The sequence below is a fragment of the Neodiprion virginianus genome, chromosome 3 (assembly GCF_021901495.1).
Source record: "Neodiprion virginianus isolate iyNeoVirg1 chromosome 3, iyNeoVirg1.1, whole genome shotgun sequence".
NCBI classification, from domain to species: Eukaryota; Metazoa; Arthropoda; class Insecta; order Hymenoptera; family Diprionidae; genus Neodiprion; species Neodiprion virginianus.
Genome location: NC_060879.1, coordinates 36,645,487 through 36,668,141, shown reverse-complemented (window position 1 = coordinate 36,668,141; position 22,655 = coordinate 36,645,487). Strand labels below are relative to the sequence as shown.

The 22,655-nt window shown below is 43.6% G+C and overlaps 1 protein-coding gene across 1 annotated transcript in view; it reads right to left on the bottom strand.

Moving 5' to 3' along the window:
- The window catches only part of LOC124300184 (protein O-mannosyl-transferase TMTC2), a 168,218-nt gene that overhangs the window by 42,887 nt on the left and 102,676 nt on the right, over window positions 1-22,655 (bottom strand). The window contains exon 6 of the mRNA XM_046753954.1: window positions 2,062-2,147. Coding sequence (XP_046609910.1) covers window positions 2,062-2,147 — 86 coding nt within the window. The remainder of the gene's footprint in view (window positions 1-2,061; window positions 2,148-22,655) is intronic.

Below are 22,655 nucleotides of genomic sequence, written 5' to 3'. Positions count from 1 at the left end.
CCACGTATTTACCAAGTTAAACTTTGGCGGTGTAACAAACTTAGCACAGCCATAGCCGCGTTCGAATGGCGAAGTCCGTCGACCGCCTTGGAAATTTTCATGCTGTATCAAGGTTGTATTCTCGTCTCGTCGCGAGCCTTTTCCAGGCGAAAAGCAGCCTTATGCAGACTTCAAACTTGAGCCTGTCTGTTTGTTTCGGAGGGTTTGCTTTAATTGAGTCTACTCCCGTGGAGTCTGAATAGTAACCGTGTCGCACTTTGACGACCCTTGTAACTCGTACAGGGCTTACTTATCCCTGAACTGCGTGCTGGAGGGGATAAAAATTTGGCCGATGAATTAACTGCGATGTTCATTTACGTTATTTTTGTTCCGAAATTCGATCGTCGATTCGAGACAAGTAAATTCGCAAAAGCTGACGAGGGAACGACAGACGTGATTTACGAAATCGGGTGACAGTTTCCGCTCCAAATATGTCAGCTCATCATTCCCAACAGTTTAGCAATATAATTTCGCACTGGCCGTAGGAGTCCAGTGAATTTACGGGAAGTTAAAAGCACCGCAACCATCCGTCGCTGCATTCGGAGAATCTATCAAATTCGAAACGTTGCTGAACTCTACATGTAGCTTTCCGTCATCGCCCTGCAGGGAGCGAAAGCTCCGATCGAAACTGACGGCGACGAGCTTTGAAATCCCGGAAAAAATCACGTACATAGTCAAAAGTCCTGAGTGACTAGATCCTCTTTGATCAGAGAACTAGGGGGAAAAATTATATATATTTTCACCGAGTTTTTCGTGTGCATAAAAATTCATGGGCTTCGTGCTTAAATCAATTCAACGACCGTAGGTGGAACCCAGCAAAAGTGCCTGAAGTACTCGTGAATTCGAAGAGTTGGGACGAAGTTAGTGAAGCTAGTAGCAGGTAAAAATAGCGAATCGTTTTTAGTCTCGGTACCTATAAGGTGGATGGCCAACACTCGTGTAAGGAAAGAATTTACGCTCCAGGACTTTAGCGCTATTTCCTGAGCGAAGTGGGTACCTAACGCGAGGAACGGGGTCAAGGGTCAGTCGCCGCATTATGCGGCGAAGACCACCTCAAGAGCCAAGCCGTCCACGCCATCGGGTTACTCAACCAACCTTAGCTCCCTCTCCGCATGGGTGCGAGTCTTTTCGTACACGTACAGGGCGTACCAAGTTGACATTTCCACTTTATCCTCGTATATATTCAGAAGAGTGAACTCGTTTATCGCTTGGTTATGATGTACAGATTGTACAAGACATTCGACCCACCTACAAAAATGAGAAACAACGATATTTCCAATCTGTTTTCGATTCATGGTCTTTGGTAGTTGTCCTTAAATCTCTGGGGAGACTTGACGGAAATTTTTACGAATCGTTATATTTTCCATACTGACTTTTGGGGTGAGATCCACAAACTGATCACGGCGTTCGAAATTTTGATGGAAAACCTAGTGACCGGAGTAGCGAACGAAATATCTCGACTTGTGGTACTTTTTTCCGGCAACACTCGGTACGTGCATCCAGAATTTTCCAGTCATCCGACCGAATGTCTCTCAACCAAATATTTTCAGAGACGAGAAATCGGGTCTTAGAGCCGGGTGAGGAAAGGCAGACTTGAATGGACATTCGGACAGACGCGTCTCGCCCTCCGAATTCCCCGGCTAAATTACATCTGTAAGTCTATAACTGTCAGCACGGCGTCGTGTCCGGAAATACGGATATTCCCCATCACGCGATGCTGACCACTCGTGCCTATACATAGCTTGTATCTTAAAATTGCGAAGCTATCACTTGTTGGCGAAATGTAAATACATTGTTCGGACAAAGATGTTGCAAGAAACTCGGTACAGGACGTGGTGAAGGATGAATTTGGTGAATGGCGAATAATTCTTTCTGACCTAAAAATACCGTGAAAAATATGAACTCTGTGTTAGGTTTGCGCTCGATACAGAGACTGTAACGATATTTTAAGGTATTCCCTTATAAGGTTGATCGCAGATATTCATAAGGGTAAAGTTAGGGGTTATGATGAAATTTACTCACGTGCCAACGACGGCCTGAAGTGGATTGCCCGCTGATAGCTGAGAATGGCTTCTTCGTAGTTTTTCCTTCCCTGCTGAAGGATTCCCCTGAAACAAACCAGACAACGAACACTTCAGTAACGATTTATACAAAGTTACAAGGTTACGAGGCATTGTGAAATCCGGTACGTTGTGTCTATTACTACCAGATTCAAAGTGATCCACTCACGATGAAGCGGAAGGCTGAGGAATTAAAAGTTGGCAGCCACGAGATAATTATTTTTGGTCTGTACGGTATTACACATCGTGTTTTAACGATTATACCTACTTCACTCTTCATCAGACTGTGAATTATTCCAGCACGGTGCTACACGTTAATTAACAATACACCTGCAGTTAGCAGAAGCCTAATTGATACACACGAATTTCGCTTCGACGTAAGTTCGTACACGTAGATCTACCTGTACATGTGAATGTACGATCCACCTTCTGCGAATTTTAAGTCCTCGAAAATAAACCGAAAAGGCCGATCAGCTCAGCGGGTAAAACGAGACGCAGAGCGTGATATTAATTTCCCGTCTCTAACGAAACATGATGAGAGGTGGCCGTTGTACTATTAAGGGTGAAGGGATACAGACTCCAAGAATTATAGGAGGATCTCATTTTATCAATGGACGCCACCCGGTATTGATTACATTGAATCGACGACGATATCGATATCGGAGTAAATTTCTGGTAATTCCAGTAGTGGCAACTCATGAATACCAAAGTATAAGACCACAAACGACTACCGGAAGTGTTTAGATACTAGTCTTGGTGATTTTCGAAAGCTCTGTTCAAATTGAGAAGCGTCTCCGTTTGATGCAAAAGTGACGTAAAAAGTTTCTCAAGAAACCAATCAATCCATATGAAATAAGTGAAGCTCGTAACTTCGACTTTGCTTTGAGATGGCCGCCGGATTATTCGTCTGATTGACCACATCGCAACACCTATTGATACACGAATTAATTAAGCTCCTCCCACTTTCGGAGTTGGTACTGAATCACCCTGTATATCCAGAGTCATACGGTAGCACAGTCTGAAGAAATTCCGTGATGAAAAAGACGGCGTCAGAAGAGCTTGCAGCGCGTTTCGGAAGGCTGCTCAATTAGGCAGAAAAGCAGGCTGTATGAGGGATCGTTTGAAATTTGAAACCGTTCCGCATCGCTCGCTTTTCTCTCGACAGGGTTGTTAGGCCGTAGCTTGTAGCTACGCTGCGAGGGTAATTTACCTACATCAAGCGTCCATTGTATAACCGAAATCGCTAGGCGACCGCCGCTCCTCCGTCGGGGGTCGTCGACGCACTCGGACGTCGTCGTAATTAGAGAAAACTTGATTAGCGTCGAAAACGACGCGTAATCGCAGCAATTATACAAGTCGCGAGACTTGATGACGGAGGAATTCGCGCGGTTTGGCAATGCGAAGCCGGAAGCCGCCCATCGAGTCCGGGTTTCCGGTTGCCAGCGATTCGCGTTAGCTAGAGAGACTCGTTTCCGGATCAGCTTTCTTTCCACTGATCAGAGCCCTCTCTGAATTGTAATTAAAATTAATTTGCGACCTTCGTCATCTGACGCCGTTCTGCATTCGACGGATATCGCAGTGAATTCCAACCCCCCGAAAGTGAAAAGGTGGGGGAACGATAAGCCGGTGAGTGTTCCTCGGGGTTTCACACCCTCGTTATGAGGATCGATATAGTCTAAGTAAACGGATTACAGACCTCCGATGCTTACCTTCCGACCACCTTCTACCTACTTAATTAGCATTTGGCTCAAGTAGGCGGGTGTATAGACTAAGTGCATCCGTTCGCCGCGGGTCCTCCCGGTACAGGATTAAGGATTTCGGAGCTGTTTAGCGTAATCTCATTGGCCGATGTATTGAGCGAGATATACAACAATAACAATAACGAGGATTATCTAATTCTCACCCCAAATCGCCTACTTATACTTGGGTGATGAGTTTGAAAACCGGGCAATACGTTCTATCTTCGCGATGCGTTCACGCGAAATGCCGCAATAATCGTGATGAAAATTGTAAAACGTTTATAGTTGAAATTTGATCATTTGTGAACATGCAAAACGAAAAATTGGTAACGAGGCGGTTAATCTGACGAGAATCGAAAAATTAAAGAACCATTTTATTGTATGTGCATATGCATACGGCAAAGATTAATGCCGATGAAATTTTGAAGAGATCGTGAAACTCCCGTTTTTCCAGACGAAACGTTCTTGACCGGCCGGATGACAAAACAATGGGTAGACACTGAACGACGAATTACCTGCCAAGTTATTTCTGCCGTAAGATTACTCAGCGTGGCTAACTTAGAGAAGAATCCCCTTTCTTTTCACCCCCTTCGCCTCTTCTTCCCGCTTGGGTACGTTGTTTTTTTCCCCTGAATTTCACCCTCTCCCTTCATCCCTGACTGAGTCGGCAATGTTATTTGTGTTTACGACGATCCGAGAAGGAAAAACAAGAGTTGACGAGAGGGTGGCGGTTTTCCATTCTTCTTTTTTACTATCTGGTAACGAAGCGCCGCAAGAGACACGTTTCACGACTCATTTAAATAAAATTCCGAACAAAGCAGTGCCGATAAAGAATTGACCGACCTTCCTGGGAGCGACGCTCTGAATAACCTGGGCAAATGACTTGAGAAGAGTTTCTGGAAAACCCACCATTGACCGTTAAATGATAATTCGATTGAGTCCAGAGGGTTGCGGGGGCGTATCTTTTTGGTACAATTGAAACGCGTCCAAATTTTTATGCTTCCATGAATTTGCTGCCATATATATGTATTAGGGTGGTTTTTAGTAATACTTTTTTCCCCTTCTTACGTACCCTTCGACAAGTTAGTTTTTAACGTTTGTATCGAATACAAGATCAACATTTTATAGGTGTATAGTAGTGTCGACTTTTTTTATATAAAATTTTATTGTCTATTCAATGAAACCATGAAGAGCTTCTCAACTTGTATAGTTTTCGAAATATTTCGATTAGAGTGTTTGAAAAATTCGAAATGGATGAAGCACCTTTTAGAATTTCGATACCGGGTTCCGGTTTCACAAGACTTTGTTTGAGGTTAAAAACTAACTATTCGAAGGTTACGTAAGTAGAAAATAAAAGTTTTAAAAATACCACCTTAATATATACATAAATGCTTTTCTAACTCGAGTTAGAAATGAATGTAGAACTAAGGAAGTTCTGAAATATCGTAGTTACGAAATTACCTTCAACTATGTACATTCTACTCGCCTATATAACACGCCTTTTACCGCGTAAAACAAAACAAGTTAGCAGCCGGCAGTGTTAAAAGCGGATTACCCCGCATCATATACCTGTTAGAGAAGTTTCGAGGCCTCCACAAGGGATGTGCGGCTTCGTCCACTCGCTAAACGATCGTCTCCCAAGGGTGGTTTAACGTTTTATAATTACGGTCAGGGTGCCAGGCCTGTCAGGGAACATGCGGTAAAGGTCGATTCGGCCGTGAGAGAGTCGATTCTGAGCTTCATCTATGAACCCTGGATATGCGTGTAATATTATGTCGTGGAATTGGGAGTGGGAGAAAGGGAGGAAACGGGTGAGAAAACTGTGTTTCATTTTGAAAATCGACACGGTTTCAAAGCTCTGAAAAATCGTTCATTAATCATCGAATCATCGTAATCCACATCGAGTTATCTACGTGTAACGTGTTCATTTTCAAGCTTCGCAACTGTACCCGGCATTAAAATGGTGGCGAGCTTAATGAGACGTGAAAAATTATTGCCCGGGATTGAATTTGTAGGAGAAGATCGATCGAATGACAACACGTGTTACCGAATGCATAAATCAACTGAGGGATTTGTTTCCGAAACATGGAGGATTTTCTCCTTTATTCCAACGAACCTTTATAATGTTATATTGAATGAATAGAAAATATATCTAATAGACGTTTCCATTGAGATCCAAAAACGCGTCATTCATCTTGCTTATAACGCGGTGACACCCGGCTATGTATGTTTCATACCGTCAATAAATAACGTCGAATCATAGACTGGCAAAACTTTAATCAGAACATTCATTTAGAATCTATTGAAAGAGGTAAATTAACTGTGAAATATAAATGTTCGCTAAATGTTGTTGGAAAATTTCGGTAAATTTGATGGAAAATCGCATTTTTAGTGAGCTGGAAAATTGTTCTTCAAGTTTAACGAAATTCGCATTTGAAGTAAAAAATTTCTGAACTGTATATCACCAACGTGTCAGTTGAACTTGACGCACATTTTTTCGGAAATTACGAACGAAATGGCGTTTGTGTAGTAGTAAATTCAAAATTACGTTGTAATTTCGTGAAACGGAAGAGAACCAAATATTCTCGCGCATTCCGTCCGCGTTCTTTGAACAAGAGCTTGAAAAAAGGATTGAAATACGATAAAGGTTACAGAAGTAAAAATTCCGGAGGTAAAACTGAACGAATGAAACTGACAGAAAGAGATCGCTTTTCGCATAATAGTTTCAATACTGGCCGTTCAGCCTTGACAAAGCCCGTGGCATGGCTGGGATGCATTCAAACCTAACAAAGCTAACATAAAAACATGATGGCTGACGTGTAAAATGCATAGACATGTACACAGAAGGGTCGAGGTTGATCCACGAAAGAAAAGTTCGCTGGAAATCATCGAGATGATAGCACGAATGCTACCAGGGATGCGGAATAAACGAGCGAAGAGCTGGAGTAGGAGAGAAAAAAAGATGCATTGAACGGAGAGAAAGAATCGGCGTATTATTTTTTGTCGACTCTTTTATTTTTAAAGAGGACGAGTAATTACTATACACAGGAATCACGTCGTGTGTCTGCACGCGGGATAAAAACACGTACACTCTGAAAATAAAAAAATAATTCTCTGGTCTGGTGAAACTGCAGCGTGAATTGTTCGGCTCAATGCCAATTATAGGTATTTATCGGAGGTTCGTTAGCGCAGGTGAACGAGCCTGAGTGAAAGCAAAACCAATTATCAAATGCACGCTGGTATAAAATTGAATAGATAAATAAATTGAAGCTCGACTGCAGCTGCACGTCTCATTGTCAGTGGCGGGATGGCGCAAGTGGTCGCATCACAAGGCATGAGATTCTTGCCGATGCAAAAACGAGAACAGGAAATCGAACGATTTACTACTATTGCACCGCGGCACGCAATTTGCGTATCGCCTGTGGAAAACAAAAGAAAAAAAAAGAAAAAAAAAGATATATCGACGCGGTAGGATTATTATACCTGTGTTACACGAATTGTGAAAAGTCCGTATCGACTTTCAGCGACCGAACTGGGCGTAATATTGCAAAAGTTTTATTCGAATCAAAAAACTTCGGAACGACACGAGATCGCAGGTATTATACCTCTTACAACATAATTCTACACGGAGGCGAATTGCCGATCGGGTACGCCCGACAAGTTTTTTTTAAACATGAAAACTTGGGTGTTTCTTGATACTTTACGACGGAATTCCACTGATTTGTCGGATTATTGCAGAAGCATGAGATATTAATGAAAATTCACTTCGTGCCAAATATATCAGCTGACATTTAACTCTGGTACTTTTTTTATCACATCATTTTTTCAAACTTAGAAATAAATTGACAAAAATTAGCGATACAATAACACATACGTTTGAAGTTCAATTTATTGTTCTTCCGAATATTAGTCACCTTGAATATTAATATCGACACGGCTAACTATTTCTTAGGTACGATGACACGTTGAACGGAAACTAAATCTGGGAATACGAATAACAGTTCAAAGAGAACCAACTTTTTAATACCTCAATTATTGTTGGCGGGGTTCTCTGCCTATATTAAAATAGAAATTTTAAATAGCGAGCAGCCCTTCGTCGACGATTTTAACCCCGTTTAAAAGTTACAGAGAAAGAGGACTGCAGAGTTGTGACGTAACTGCATTGACAAAATAACAACACGCCAGGGATGAAAGAATTTGATAAAACCACAAAAAGGAGCGAAAAAATTGCGTCGCGGTTCTGGCCACGTGGTTAGAAAATGCGGACGAGGTGAGCGCTCGTTCGTTTGGGACGCGCCGATAAAAATTGTAGGTAGGTACAGTGTAGAAAGGTGTGAACGATAAAATAGCGGGTATCCGGGCGGCAGTAAATGTTTACGTTCAGAGAACGAAGCCCATCCGTTCGGAATGCGAAATTCGGAATTCAGAATCCGCGTCGGATGCGCCGCGGGGGTGTAGAATTCAGATATTGGAAAGCATATACATCATGCAGACGGCTCGGAGGTGCGAAAATTGCGACTCGAGCTGCAGGGGTGCGGGGTTAAATTTCACCCGGGTTAACGCTCTCTCGTCGATTTTAAGTCACCCTGCAGCTGCACCCTGCAGCTCGATTTACCCGCGCCACAGTTGCCAAAATCCATTACCGCAATCGAATCGGCTCGGTTACACGGCGTCTTGAATTCCTACCGCGTATTCGCCCTACCGAGTGCCTACCCTTCCTATTACAACGACGGGGAAGTGAATCCTAGCGACCGAGTATACCTGCGGTACGTGTCGATATCTACGTATCGACGATATTGGATATACGTGCAGCGCGGACCTCGCGTTTTATGTAAATCCATACACAGCTGTGGGTATGTAATTTGCACATACGTATTTAATCGGCGGGGAATGATATGTGACCCTGAATGCATTTCACGTGGAACATGTTACCCCTTCGTAGGCATTTGAATTCTGTAGTTTTGCCCGAGGCTTTTATCAATGGAAATGACAAGCTCTCATCCATGGCTACTGTGACAGTTTATAAATCCTGCCAGAGGTATAACAGGATAACGGGCATATGCATCGGTTGTATAAAATGATCCAAATCCCGTATGAAAAGCTGTAATCGAGGATTAAATACGAACCGAAATCGACCTCTTGTATCGATTATAATCTGATTGCTTCTCGAAAACCGCAAAATTACGATTCTGGAAAAAAAAAGCTTTATAAACGTACAATGTAGGCGATAAAAATTCAGCATAGTCTCAATTAAATAGACAAACCATGTACTACGGCTTTGAATTTAAAGTGTACTGTGATAAAATTCGCATGTAATGATATATGTATGAGAGAAAATTTTTGATTTTTTAATCTACCGCTGTATTTTAAGTACATATAACGAAACGAATAATATATCACTCGCCCAAGCAGTTGAAACTACCTGTAACATCCCATTACGATAATCAATTCAAAGACCCTCAAGAATCATACCGATCAGTATTGCATTATTTATCGCAGGTTAATACAGTCTCTGCCGTGTAATAATATCAAATAGAATGTTTGTAGATCACGAATGGTACGTGATTGTTTGATCGTACATCACTCTAGTAAATTATTCATGAATCAAATTTCCCCGAGTGCCAGAAGCTGAGAGACAAAATTCTAACTTGATAACCGTATAGCCGCGATCGCAATCTGGAAGTCAAGGTTTGAACGGACCGTGTCGTAGGCCGCAGTAATAAGGGTGCTTTGGGGTTGAAGCGTGAGTCAGTAAACACTTGCCCTGTTACAGGGACATAAACAAAGCGGTAATTTGCATAATATCGAACTTGATCAACGCCGGTAGCGTATAAACGAGAACCGGGGCTTGTGGTTGTAACAAACGCGTCTCGGGTCGCAGGTGCTAACGTTCCGCTGGACGTAAATATGATAATCTCACAGGTACACTGTGTGACTTAGGGGTACAGAATTCGAGCGATGATAAGGCTCCCGCCCGCACGTCTCCATCGGCTAATTGCACTTCGGAAGTACGCCTCGGCTCGCGTGATCGAACCCAGGCCGTAGCTATAAGGGTACCTATGTGTATGCGTCCCGATGCAGTGAACTTGGGAACCAACGAGGCGTGTGAATTATTAACGAGGCACTACGCAACTTTTAACGATCATCGGCATTTCTCAAATTGCAAAATTCGTAACGATCAAAGTTACCACGGAAGGCCGCCTCTCTTCGGTCAAATGATTTATGTGCACTCGCTCAAGTCCCGTTTTTCTTTTTAATTCCTGACGATGATGATTAAAACTTTATTAATCCATACGCTGGAATCGATTCAAGAGCCTCGTGATGGTTAGACCACCTAACGAGTGAAACGTTGCGAAACGTGTTGGCGGTACTCAGAAATACGTGTTTCACAGGATCGTGATATCTTGGTCTACTTTATGGTTTTTCAATTGCCTCTGGGAAAGGATTAGTTCCATATCTCGATAACTGGACGTGGCGAAAGGATGGATCGTGAACTGGAAGACAGAGCATCAAACTTTGATACTGCCAAGTTTCCCAAAACAGTGGCAGTTTCTTCTTCTCTCTACGGAGTTGCCACATTAATACGGCCATGTAATTGTACCGACAATTTCGAATATTGACTAAGCAGAGACCTCGATGATACCGGAGACTCGAGACTGGCCTGAACTCGACAGAAGCTTTAGTCGTACTTTAGGAGTTCAGAGTTTACGCCAAACCGCTTAGCCTCGAAGTAATAAAGGGTATACCGGAGCGCTTTCGTGGCATGGCCGTGAAGCCAGAGGATGAAGGGAGCACGGAGGGTGAAGAGACTCCTGATCGCGGCTTATATTCGAATATTGTCGGCTGGGACCGTTCCAAAGGGACCACTGAGGAGGCCTCCCTGGTGTTAGTCACGGTGCTGATAAAATGGTTCCGCGTTCTATCCGGCGAAGCGCATTTCGATGTGAAATCCTCTTACCCAACGTAGATCAACGCAGCATCGCACGTCTCACTCCAAAGGGCGGATCAGAAAATCTACACACACACACGCGCGTGGCAAAAAACATCCCGGTCACGATACCGCTCGCTTTGGCTCTTTCACCGCCGTTTCAGACGCTCAACGCTAAGCCCATTTCGCACCACTTTAAGTACTGAGCGTAAGACGGAGCCTCGGGCCTGATCATGCCTTCCATTTTCTATTTGGGGGTGCAAAGTGCCGCACGCACTCGTCTATGATTCGGCAATGTACCGTGCATCAGAAATTCTTGATATTACGACTGCGTCGAGCCTTTTATCACGATACGCATTCAGCACGAGCAGCTTTGCCGTGGAGTTTTAGCAAGTTGGGGTCGAGCCGGCTCGTGATGGCAGAAAGGCAGTTCATAAGCTCTCGCAGGCTTTTTACGAATGTTGTTACTGTCGTTAAATCTACTTATTATAAGGGATTATTGCGAGTTGGACAGTACGGCGTGCTTTTCAGTCTTCTGCTTAATGAGCAAAAAGAGCAAAATGATTACGAGAAGCTCGAGGGACATTTATGCTTTTCTAAAGCTATCGTGATCGCTTCGCGGCACACTGCAAAGAAGTTGTAAAATAATTTATAACTTCACGTGGTGTGGAATTAAGCTTGAACTGACCCGACCCAATCCGACCACAATGTTGCGTGACGAGCATAGAAAGCGATCCAAATCGCTGAGAGGTGTTCCTATGTTTTTTACTGAATTTCTTTCACTTTCTTCTCTACACTTCCGGCGAGTCAAGAAGCTACGCTGTGCCTAATCGTTTGCCGCAATGAATGAAAATCTTGGAGTATGTCCAGTGCAAATGAGGCGGAAATTTCTCTGCGAGAAAGCAGCTGCAGGTTTCGTATTAAACTTGTATCCAGTGCTCGACGCAGATGCCAATTTCGCAGAGATTGCGGAACCATCGACATAAGCGTCTTCCAATCAGATGTCGGTGCCAATGAATTTTGCAATCCGTTCGCGATCGTCGTTATTCGACATTCTCAATCACTTCTCGTTCGGTTTTCAATCTCTATTGCCCGGCAGTAACGCGCCGAGAGGCCTAAAAGAACTTGGCGAGAATGAGATGACGGCACAACCTTGTTCTTGGGATCACAGCACGGAGTGTGTTTCGAAGTTCGAAACGATCCAACTCGACACGGCGATTCCTATTTCTGCGACGACTTTCGCCAAGTATGAAAATGTTGTTTTCAAAGCGTGATGCTTTTGTCGGCGGTAATCGATACCCCTGGAGCCTGAGGCGTGTGCCTATTGCAGCAGCCTTACGTCGACGGCTTTACGCCGAGGCCTGACGGTGACGCGAGTTCGCCTGGTGCTGACGACCACAGAAGCTACTTGGGAACTCGAGCCGAGCCAGGCCGCATCGCATGGCATGCCGTGTGCGCGATTCTCCGCTCAGATTGCGGTAACTATCGAAATTACGTTTCCTGTACACCGCGTAATTGGACTCAAGCACGTGTTGACCTCTAATTGCAAGCGATAGATCAAGTCTTTTCCCCTCCGTTTCAGGACGCGGTTATTAAAGCATAAGTGTTCGAACGTAGTTGCGGAAGCTTTCTTCGATGGGGATATTACAAACAATTTCAATTTATCCTCTACGCAGAGTGTTCCATATTTAGCTAAAAATTTCAACGATTCAGAAACATAGTCTTTTTCATACTGACGTAGGGACGTAGGTACTGCCAAGAGTTCGTTTGGGAAATCAAAGCGGTGCGAAAGGTTTCAGGTTTTTCTACAAGCCAATCTTACTCAGCCTGCGATTCCTCGAAGATCACCTGATTTCCTGATCCTCGATTGAGCTGAGCAAACGTCTGCAGGAAGATTGAATCATGCATTGTTTAATGTTGATCTAGTCGTCAAGCATTCAAGCTCAATTTCCTCTGCGTTATCAGCCGCATTGTGAGACGGAGTAGCTCTACCATTTCGTGTTTGCAGTGCCCGAATCTCAATTGTACCTACAGACTCGAGTAACTCGGCAGGTAAACCGAGACGTAAGAATGAAAAATTGATTTTCGTCTATGTGTGCCTGCAGTGTTACAAAAAAGATAACCAAGCTCTTTGTAATCCATTTGTAAAAATGCGTCAATCACTGGCAAGGTGCGTCGTATAACGAGTGATCAGGTCACGACACGGAACGATCGGAGAAATTTGAGTTTCCTCCAAAATAGCGTAGCTAACCTCAGACTTCCGTGTCAAGCAGCACTCACTTTGGCCATTGAGAGTCGGTTCCACGTCCGTTAGGGATATCGCGTTGCAAAATGTCAGCGACGTCCTAACAAGACGACTAAACTAAGGGTTGTCTACAGGTGTTGGAATATCCAACCATCAGCAAAAGTTGGTGAGGAGTATCAGAAGGTGAGAACCAAGTTAGGCTCGGGTTTCGGTCGATTGTTAAGTTCAACGACGAGGAAATGGCCGCGAGAAGCTTGGCCATGGGTTTTGATAAAAGTTTTGGTAAAAGTAACAGCGTGAAAAATTTTCGTCGATTTTGGCAAGTCGACGCGATGAATTATCATAATTTTATGAAAGAACCGAGCTCAACGCGCGGGTCTTAGAGTAACTTAAGTCGAAGTGTCTGCAGGTACGAGGTGTCGTGAAAGCTTGAAGCCCCTCGCGTAATACGAGCTTGACTTTATTTTTGTCCGACCGCGAAATACACGGTACTAAGATAATTGAATTGCCTCAGCTTTCGGCCGATTATAGGGTTTTGATTAATGGTTGTCGCGACGCGGAGTGATATCCACCTACCTGATTTTTTCTCGACTTTTATTACCCACGGATCAGCCGGTGTATCCGCTGGATTTCCGTAACGGGCTGTAACGAAGTGAAGGAGGGATGTATGCAAGGTGCGCGGCAAGAGTTAAGGCGATAATAACAACCCGCAAGGGAGAATTTCATTTCGGTTGAAAATCATTTGTAAACGTCGCTTCCGAACGTTCAGAAATGCTGCCCGGCGGCCCCTCGCAACCCATTCGAGGATGGATATTTCGCCCGACGTTACCTATTTCACTCTACTCACATTTCCCCGTTGCCCGTAACACGGGCGACTTCCTAAGGGATGCAAAGTGAAAAGGAATTCCACGCAGACGCCACGCCGCCGCGTCTCCCATCCGACCATTTTCTCTCCCCTTCTGTGTATACACATATCCGTTTCGCAATATCCGTACATAACATACAGGTGTGAATGCGTGATGCAGCACGTGAAATCCAGGCCGCAAAATATTTATTTCTCTGGCAAATGGATTAATCCAGCTGCGGAAATCGTGAATTTCGAGCCGCGGACCGGATGGGGAAGAAAGTCGCGGACCAAGATTTCAAGGAAAACTATCGCTGCAAACCTCGTCCCCTATCTGAATAATTGAACAGCAAGTTGGACTGGCAACAAAGTGCTTGCCACGTTTTTGCCCGTCACGAACCCCGTTAACACACACTGCAGAACGCGGTTAAGGGTGTATGCAGGGCGGGTGGTAATTGCTAAAATAGTTGCACGCCACGGGGACGAGTCTCTGATATCGACCTGACCTGACCCAACCCGGTTAAGTAAAAGGCGACTGGAATGTATTCGGCTAAGTGTGTACAGTAAATAAGTGAAACAAGTCCTTTAACCCTTCGTTTTTACAGCTGCAGTCCACGGCAGTTTGGACTTCAGAAGCACTGAATGAAAGAGTTTGGTATGGTGAAGTGATTTGTAGGTTGATCCGCGCTCGCATTCGATCTATCAAATTCGTAATATATGCGTCTGATATCTTGATAAAATTACCGTCGTCAATCTCTTCTGCATAATTTAACGCCTGTTTACAGGAAATCTTTTGACATTCTTGCTTATGTTTTTACACAACCCTTTCGCATACACCTCGACTCTACTCAATACCGTTATCCTTGCGGTAATATATTCGACAAACTTTTCAGACGAAATCTGTACAACGGCGCCTCGGATTCTATTCCAGCAACGAGCAGATTTCATAACCCAATTCTTTGTCATGTTGCCCGATTTCGGGATTCATCGGTGCATGAAAATAATTTTAAATGAATTAGTAGCCTTTTGCCGGTTCTGCGAATTAAATTCTGACGGGAAAACGCGAAGTGGGTTAATTTTGAGGAATATTTTGAATTGACGTATATTTTCTGGCTACACCGCTATTTCCAGATAGAAATTCGTCAATTTCCTCTGATAGGAGATTCGTTGGCCAAAAATCGATACATTCCATTAATTTTATTTTCATTATTTCATTATTTTCTACAATTTACATATTTTTCACAAGAATTTTGTAGCCTGTATATGACCGTGACCATCTCGTTGAAAATTTTTCGAAAAGTATCGGTTTTTGGATAACCAGCCCCCTTAATTTTCCGTGAAACGCGAGCTGCGATAACTCGCGGAGTATAGTCGAGTTCGGAATATAAATGCCCGCGATTTCGGTGTGGATATTACAACCTGCAGCGGAGAAACGTTATAAAGTTTCACATTATTGCGGGAGCAAAGGAGTTTCCTTCCATTGTCGCAGGGCCCCATCAACGGAAGCCACGAAGCTAGGCACCCTCCGCGTCTGTTAGGCACAGCGGTTATAATATAACCGGGGATGTATTTTATTCAGGAGGAAAAGAGGCTCGGCCTGAGGGTGCAGTCGAACCTTGGGCTGTTGGTTAATTCTTCAATTTGGTATAAACCAAGTTAAGGTCGAGCCCCGCGACGTTTCGGCGAAGCCCGGAAAATGTGCATTTAGAATGCCTGACTTCCCCTTGATCCCGCTATATATGGGCATAAATAAGCGAAGCTTGCCGTGTCTCGCCGTTCCGTTTCTTACGACACCGTGAAATCGAGGCTTTGCAGGGGCGAAAGTGGGAAAATTCCTTCGCTTCCCATTTTTTCGGAGCCTAACTTCGCTCCTTCGAAATTTTCATACTCGGCTCTGAATGTCGTATACATAGGTATATTGCTTATATGGGGATAAGCCGCTTGGCTGGTTGCCGGTGTATATAATGCCCATAAAAAGTTGCAATCCTTTCTTCATGCCGCACCGGATAACGCGGCCAATTAGTGCAGAAACCCCATAAATGGAGCGCTAGAGTGCACCGTCTGACGCTAATAGGAAGGACGGTTACATGATCAGCTCTGGTGTGTTCGCAGGTCAACTTCGACACGTAATAGTAGAGACTTTGAAGTCTGTTCGCCCTTTCAATGGAGAAATCAAAAAAAAGAAACCCTCGCATTATTCGATCAGTTGGTTAACTTTTTTTTATCTCTGGTCGTAGGACGTTAAAGGTTCTCCATGTGCCACGAAAATTTCTCGGTTATTTTAATATTTTACATAATGATAGAGGGCTGGAAGCTGAAGCATATCTAATGTCGTGGTTTTCCTGGTACAGCGATTCTTGTGAAATTACTGCAAATTTGATGGTGAAAAGAAGGAGATAGCCATTAGAAAAATTGTTTTTGTGGATTTTGAGCACACGGTTTTTCACGATGAGCCACTTTTATCTTGATTTTCTGTTCGTGTGTATTAGTTAATATATAACTGCATATAAGATTTGATTTTAGAACCATCCGTGGTCTGTTTCCTTTCCATCGTCTCGTCTTCCTTCTATTTTTCGCTTATTATCTTCAATGCACCAGCATGAAGGTGCAGCTGTTTGTATATTATATGTTTGAATAAGTACCCGTCAGAGGCTCAGGATGCGATAACTTATTCAGGCGTGTTTTATGGAATCATACCTCCGACTTTCTAGCACCGTTGGCCCGTGGGAATGCAAGAATGCGAGAATACGAAAAAACCCCACAAATAAAATAAAACAAAACAGGAGTAAAAAAAAAAAAAAAAAGGAAAGAGAGGAAGAGGGAAACCATATTCAGTGAAAGCAGCGTCTCGACCTCAACCAAGAGTCCTGTCGAATCCTGAAGAGCTTACGTTTTACCCTGGACCCAAGCCAAGACGAGGCACCGGCGATTCAACTGGAAAAGGCCATGGTTATATCCAACGATTGTTGAAAGTCTGCGGATGAAATTCTACCTAAGCTGTCTTTTCGTTAGATTTCAATCTATTTCTCTTTCTTTCCTTCTTTTTTCTCTTTCCTCTCTTACATTTCTCTTACTCTCATTCTTCCTGATGTCGTCGGTAGAAATCTGCCCATGCGCTCAGCTCTTTACACTGAAAATCTTCCACAATCCAGCAGACTTTACAATAAGAAATAGTAGAAAAAAAAAAAAAAAGAAAAAATATTTCAAACCTATAATGGATAAAATCCCTGCACAAAGGATGAAAATTCCCGTGCTCAAGTTCAGTGAAAGCATGAAAAAAAAAGGTTACGAGTTTCGTACCCCTTGTATAATTTGTTTCGAAATTGAGGAGCGATATCACGTGTAATAAATTTTTATGCGGCCCTCTCGCGTAGATACAGAGACTTCATTTTGCGGCTGGATGGCGAGGGTCGAAATCAAGACACAAGGTGCGTGGTGCCGTAAAGTCAACACTACAGCCCGGCGTAAGTTAAGTGCCGTAGTGTGTTTCCGTGTAATATCGCAGCCTGCCATTAAAGACTCGTTCGATCCGTCTTAAGTCGACGGTATAGGCGGTCGTTAGCGAGGAATATAGCGTGTCTTACAGGCGATCTGCGCATGTACGTAGATTCCTGTATAGCGTGCGGCCGGATGGTTTAGCAATCAATTAAAAGGTGATCCCTCATTCAATGAATAAAGGATACAAACCGATGGCCCGCCGCCAGAGGCGAGTCTCTGCGCCCTGCGGAAATTAAACGAAAGGGTGGATCGCTGATATCTGATCAGCGAGAATATTTGGCCCATCCTGTACCGACGTTGTGCATATTTCACACCCCAATGCCGGCACCTCGTGTGCCTTTCGCGCACCCTCGATTCGCTGTTCGCCATTATGCGGATACATTAGGCGGTAACCGTTACTCCAGGGTGTTTTTCCCCTCTTCCGCAACACCTGCACTGTCGTTATCTTTTCCCATTTATATTAGGTTACCTCTGGGTATCTTGTTTTTTCGTACATTGTACCGACGTTGAATCGCACCATTGTCTACGTTCATGGGAAAAGTATACACATACGATCTGTAACAACGGCGTCGTCATTAGACGCCTGTCATTGTAATCACGCATCGTGCGTCACCATAATTGGCAGTTATTTTGAGTAAAATACGCCAACGCTTAATCGCTTCTTCTATTTCCCCCGCGTTGTTTGAATATACGTTTTGTCCAAAGAATCTAGCGCGCTAATTTCGTCCACCCTTAATGTTTTTCTTTTGTTCTCTCACCCCTGAATTAATTATTTCCTATCCGTTGAAAGCTCCGGGTGACGAATGTAATCAGAGAGAATTAAAGCTGGAGTGAGAAGCAAATCAGGAAACGTTGAAGTGAAAAAGAGGTAGGGAGAGAGTGAGAGAGACGGGAAGGGAGAGGGCAGCTACCGGCTACCGCTGGCTGAAGGTGAAGCCGGAAGGTGTTGCGTGCTCGGAAGTCGTGATAAAAGTATTTGCTGATTCTCGTAGATTGGCGTAACGTAACGGGGCGCGTAACATGCGTGCGTGCTGTATCAGTCGTTAGCCAGTTCTCGTGAGCACGCCCGCGTCATCGCCGGCTTTGTAGACCAGCCGGAAATTTTCAACCGTATAAATTAAGGAGAAGCTCGTGTATACACGTTATATGCATATACATATATATACATATGTATACAAGACTCGATCTCACGGTCGTTCAATAAACCGCGCACCAACGGGTGAATTACAGTGTTACCTGCGGGGCGGGGTTGAGATTTCGAATTTGAAAAGTTCCAAAACCGCCTGATTCGGAATTTTTTGGTGGTGAAACGTGAGGTTAAGAAACCAAACTTTGACGAAACATCAATGTTTCGAATGGTTCGAAAGCCGATGCTCAAAGTTACGAAAGGGTAAAATTCCCAAAGGACGAAATGTGGAAAGGGCGTAACTACGATAAGTCAAAGTTCCGAAGGTGCGAAAATGAGAAAAGTTAAAAATCTGAAACGTCGGAATTCCGAACGATCGAAGATTTTCAGTTCCGTGAATTTGTGCCTCGGTGAAATTTCACCACGTTGATCTTTCTTTGTTTTGGATTTTCGATAAGTTTACGTTCGGAATCTTCGTCATTCTAATTTTCGTTTTTTCTAATTTTTTTCACCCACTCGTTGAGTCAACTACTCTGTGGGAGTATATTTTAATTTTCGGAATTTCACTCCATCGAAACTTTACTTTTCGGAACTTTGCTCTAACGTAACTTGAATTTTCTGAATCTTGCATTTCGGAACTTTGAGCCATCGAGTATCCGACCATTCGAAACTTTGTTGTTTTCGTCAAAGTTTGATTTCTTTACTTCAAGTTTCGCCACCAAGTAATTCGAAATTAGGCGTTTTCGGAACTTCAACCCCGCCCTGTACCTGCTAGTTGTATAATATCCAACATTATTTTCACCGTAATATTTACTTGGGTATACAGACATGTGAAGAAGAAAACTGAAAATAAATGCAAACAGTTTGTGGAAGCTTCTGAAGAAATATATTACCAAACATTCCGGTCGATGAAATATGTGAATCTGATTTGAAATCACGAACTTTTAGTGCTTTCTCAAATATTCAATAGAACTTCTTCGCAAAAGTATTTATCCAGTTCAGTTGTGTAATCATTACTAAATGATTGAAATTTGAGAAATGGGTGTTAATTATAATGATTCACTGATTACACGGAAATTCGTGTTTCACGGTTTGGTATAAAGATTCACTGGTTTCATTCTCAGCGGCGTTCCCCCAATTGCAAGGGCTTAACTTTAATGAAAACTTGAAGTTCAATTAGGTATTGAGGAGAAAAGTGAAATGAAATCAGAATGGAACGGAACGGCGGTTGAAGGGACAAAGGTAAGTATGTTAGGGGTTGGATGTAAAGAGTATTAAATGTGGAAAAGGCTAACGGCGAGAGCTATTATTCTGATACGGGGGCAGGCAGACAGGCTTTAGCACTGCCATTGGGTCCGCGCTAATTTTACATCGCGTAAAATTTATAGGCGGGATGTTAAAACGCTTATTAAAGCCGCCGCACTGCCGCACGGTATAAGTTCTCTCCGAAGCTTCTGTAATGACCTCGCCCAGAGCTTTTTCGCTCTCTCTCTCCCTCTCTCTCTGCTCTGTCGTTTCTCTCCCTCGCTCTCCTCGCTCGCTGTTTTTGGCTAATTCCCGAATAACTTTTCTAATAAAACACGACTTTCGTTACTAACTTACTTTTCCTCCCTGCACGACAGCGCCACGTGCTCTTCGGACTTACACCGCCTGTTCTCGTCGGTAGCTCTGCGTCTACTTTTTACAAGAGTTTTGCAATATTTTTCCTTCCTTTTGTGGAAAATATTTTTCTAAGGCTGAGATATTATGTATACAATATCGTGATGTAGATCCTTTCAGAACAGTGATGATAAACTTTTCCACAGCTTGTTAGCATACGGTAATTGCAATTGAAAGCATGCCAGTGTCTTTGCGATATAAGATTCTAACGAAAATCTTTTATGCACTATTCTTTTAATACAGAATAAACAGCGAGGAAGCCCGCTGCTGCGGAAAAGAAACGTCTTCGCATTTCAAGGACCTCGTTCGTATCTGAAAAGGAAATTTGAGATAAATATTTTAAGGACCTGCAGTAACGGGATTCAGCCTGACTCGAGCGTGACACAACTTCTTAGAACAGCAATATGAGAATGAAAAAATCGCTTTGACTCTTCACACGATGTCTTCCACTGTTCTCCGAATTTTGCCTAGAACGAAGAGACAAGATATCTGGAAAAATTTGACCCTTGGAGGAGATAAAATGATCGACAAAATATCACGTCGACAAATCGTCACGTCATCGGATATGAGTGATGGAAAAACGGTGATTTTTGTTGGAGAAAATTGGAACGAGAATAAAATTTCGAGGAAAATAGAGAGGAATGAAAAGTTGCGTAAAAAAGTTGAAAGCGCCGTTCAATCGTTCTCCAGGTTACCCACTCAGGCCTTTTTCGTTCTCTCTTTACCGAGTCACTGTATTTACTATTTCCTTCAATATTTTTTACATTTCACACTCGCTCGACTGACCAATCTTTCATAGTCGATGAAATACTTTCGGCCCCAGCTTCGGATGCTAGAAATTTTTCACCCTTTAGTAGAGCGATAGGAAAAATTGATAGAATATGAAGACTGAGAGCTTTTACAAGTCTGGTAGATTTTTCTAACTGACAAATATATCACGAAATAAAATACCCGCAAAATTCCGTCCTCTTTTATAAATACATGTGCAAGAGTTGTGAAATTTTTTTGATTCTCTACGCGGGATAAATGATTTTATGAAATCATTCACGTACAAAGAAACAGTTTTCTCTCAGATTCCATTGTCGGGTAATTGTTTCACTTTACTAAATGTCAAACGATAAGCAAAGTAGAACTATTATTTTCACACCGCAGGACGTTTTGAGAGAAGAAAAATAGAAAATGAAAACGCTTTGATCTATCAACCGATATTGATGTACAATCTGCTGAAAGCCCTATGTTGATGTATCTCGTTTACGAATACAGACCCTCCCGACGTTGAACGCCATAAATCAGCGTACCTAAGAGTGTTGACTGTTCGGTGTTGATAACGATTAATTCAAACCGTCAAAATTTGATGCGAAAATTGGGATTGTAGTGCGCGAACTTGGGCAGTTAATTATGAAACATCCCATCCGCTCGCGTTTGTCGGAGGCGGCGCTTGGCTAATCTTCACTTTCTGCACCTTCATCATGGATTCAATATCACAAAGCCGGAGGCTAAGCCGAAGCACAATAACGAATCGACCTACGCATAGTCGGCTGCTCACCAGGGAATAAAAAAGAACAAACGACCCCGCGCCAAGAGATCACGAGCATGAGAGGTGAAAGGGGGGTTAATTGCCCCCGTTATTATGCCCCCGCAATATCCGATTTCGTGAAACGAAGCGGTAAAGATATACGGATATGACGTACCAGAGGTCAGGGGTGGCGGCCGAGGACGCGCATGACTTCGATACCCGAGGGGGGCAGAAGTTGGGACCAAGGGCCCCCAGAAGCTGCGCGATAAAGGAACCGGGATAGAGGGGAAGCGCCGCATGCATTATTGAGCAAGGCAGGGGAGGTCCGGGGAATCCGAGGGACGAAAGCTCGAGGAAGGCGCGCCCGATTTAGGAGACAAAAGGGAATTATAATCGTATTTCAGGCTGGCAGTTCCCCCGAGTAGGTGCCTAGGTGTAGGTTTGGTCCTGCGAGGCGAGGGAGGGTTTTTGATCGCGCGAACTCGGCGCAGGAGTTTGACTAACTCCCGGCTAATTAGGGCGAAGGCGAGAATGTAATCCACGTGGCGACGTCCCGATGACGACGTCGGGATGCCGGGTGACCGCATCCTCCTCTTCGTGCCAAACTACCGTGAATCATCTCTCGTCGATCCGGAAACCACTGCAAAACGCCTTCTTGAATATCAAACCTCCCGCCATCGCTCCCGGAATTCCGTTCCTGATCATCGCTCCTCGGTTTACGCATTCCGCGACCAATTCTTCGGCTCTCTCACTTTCTCTCTCGCTCTCCATCTCTCTGTCTCGTCTCCGGCGTATTGTCACTCTCTCGAATCATACGGAATTTCACTACGTTGGATTTGCCAGCCCCGCAAACTAATACCGCCAAGAAACCGTGGGTAGCATGAAATATGCAAAGGGTTAAATTCAGTGGTTACGTTCTCAGCCAGGAACAACTTTGCAAGCCGACTAATAACCACTTTCATTATACCTAAAAACCACTGTCCGATTTTAGTCCTCCTCCT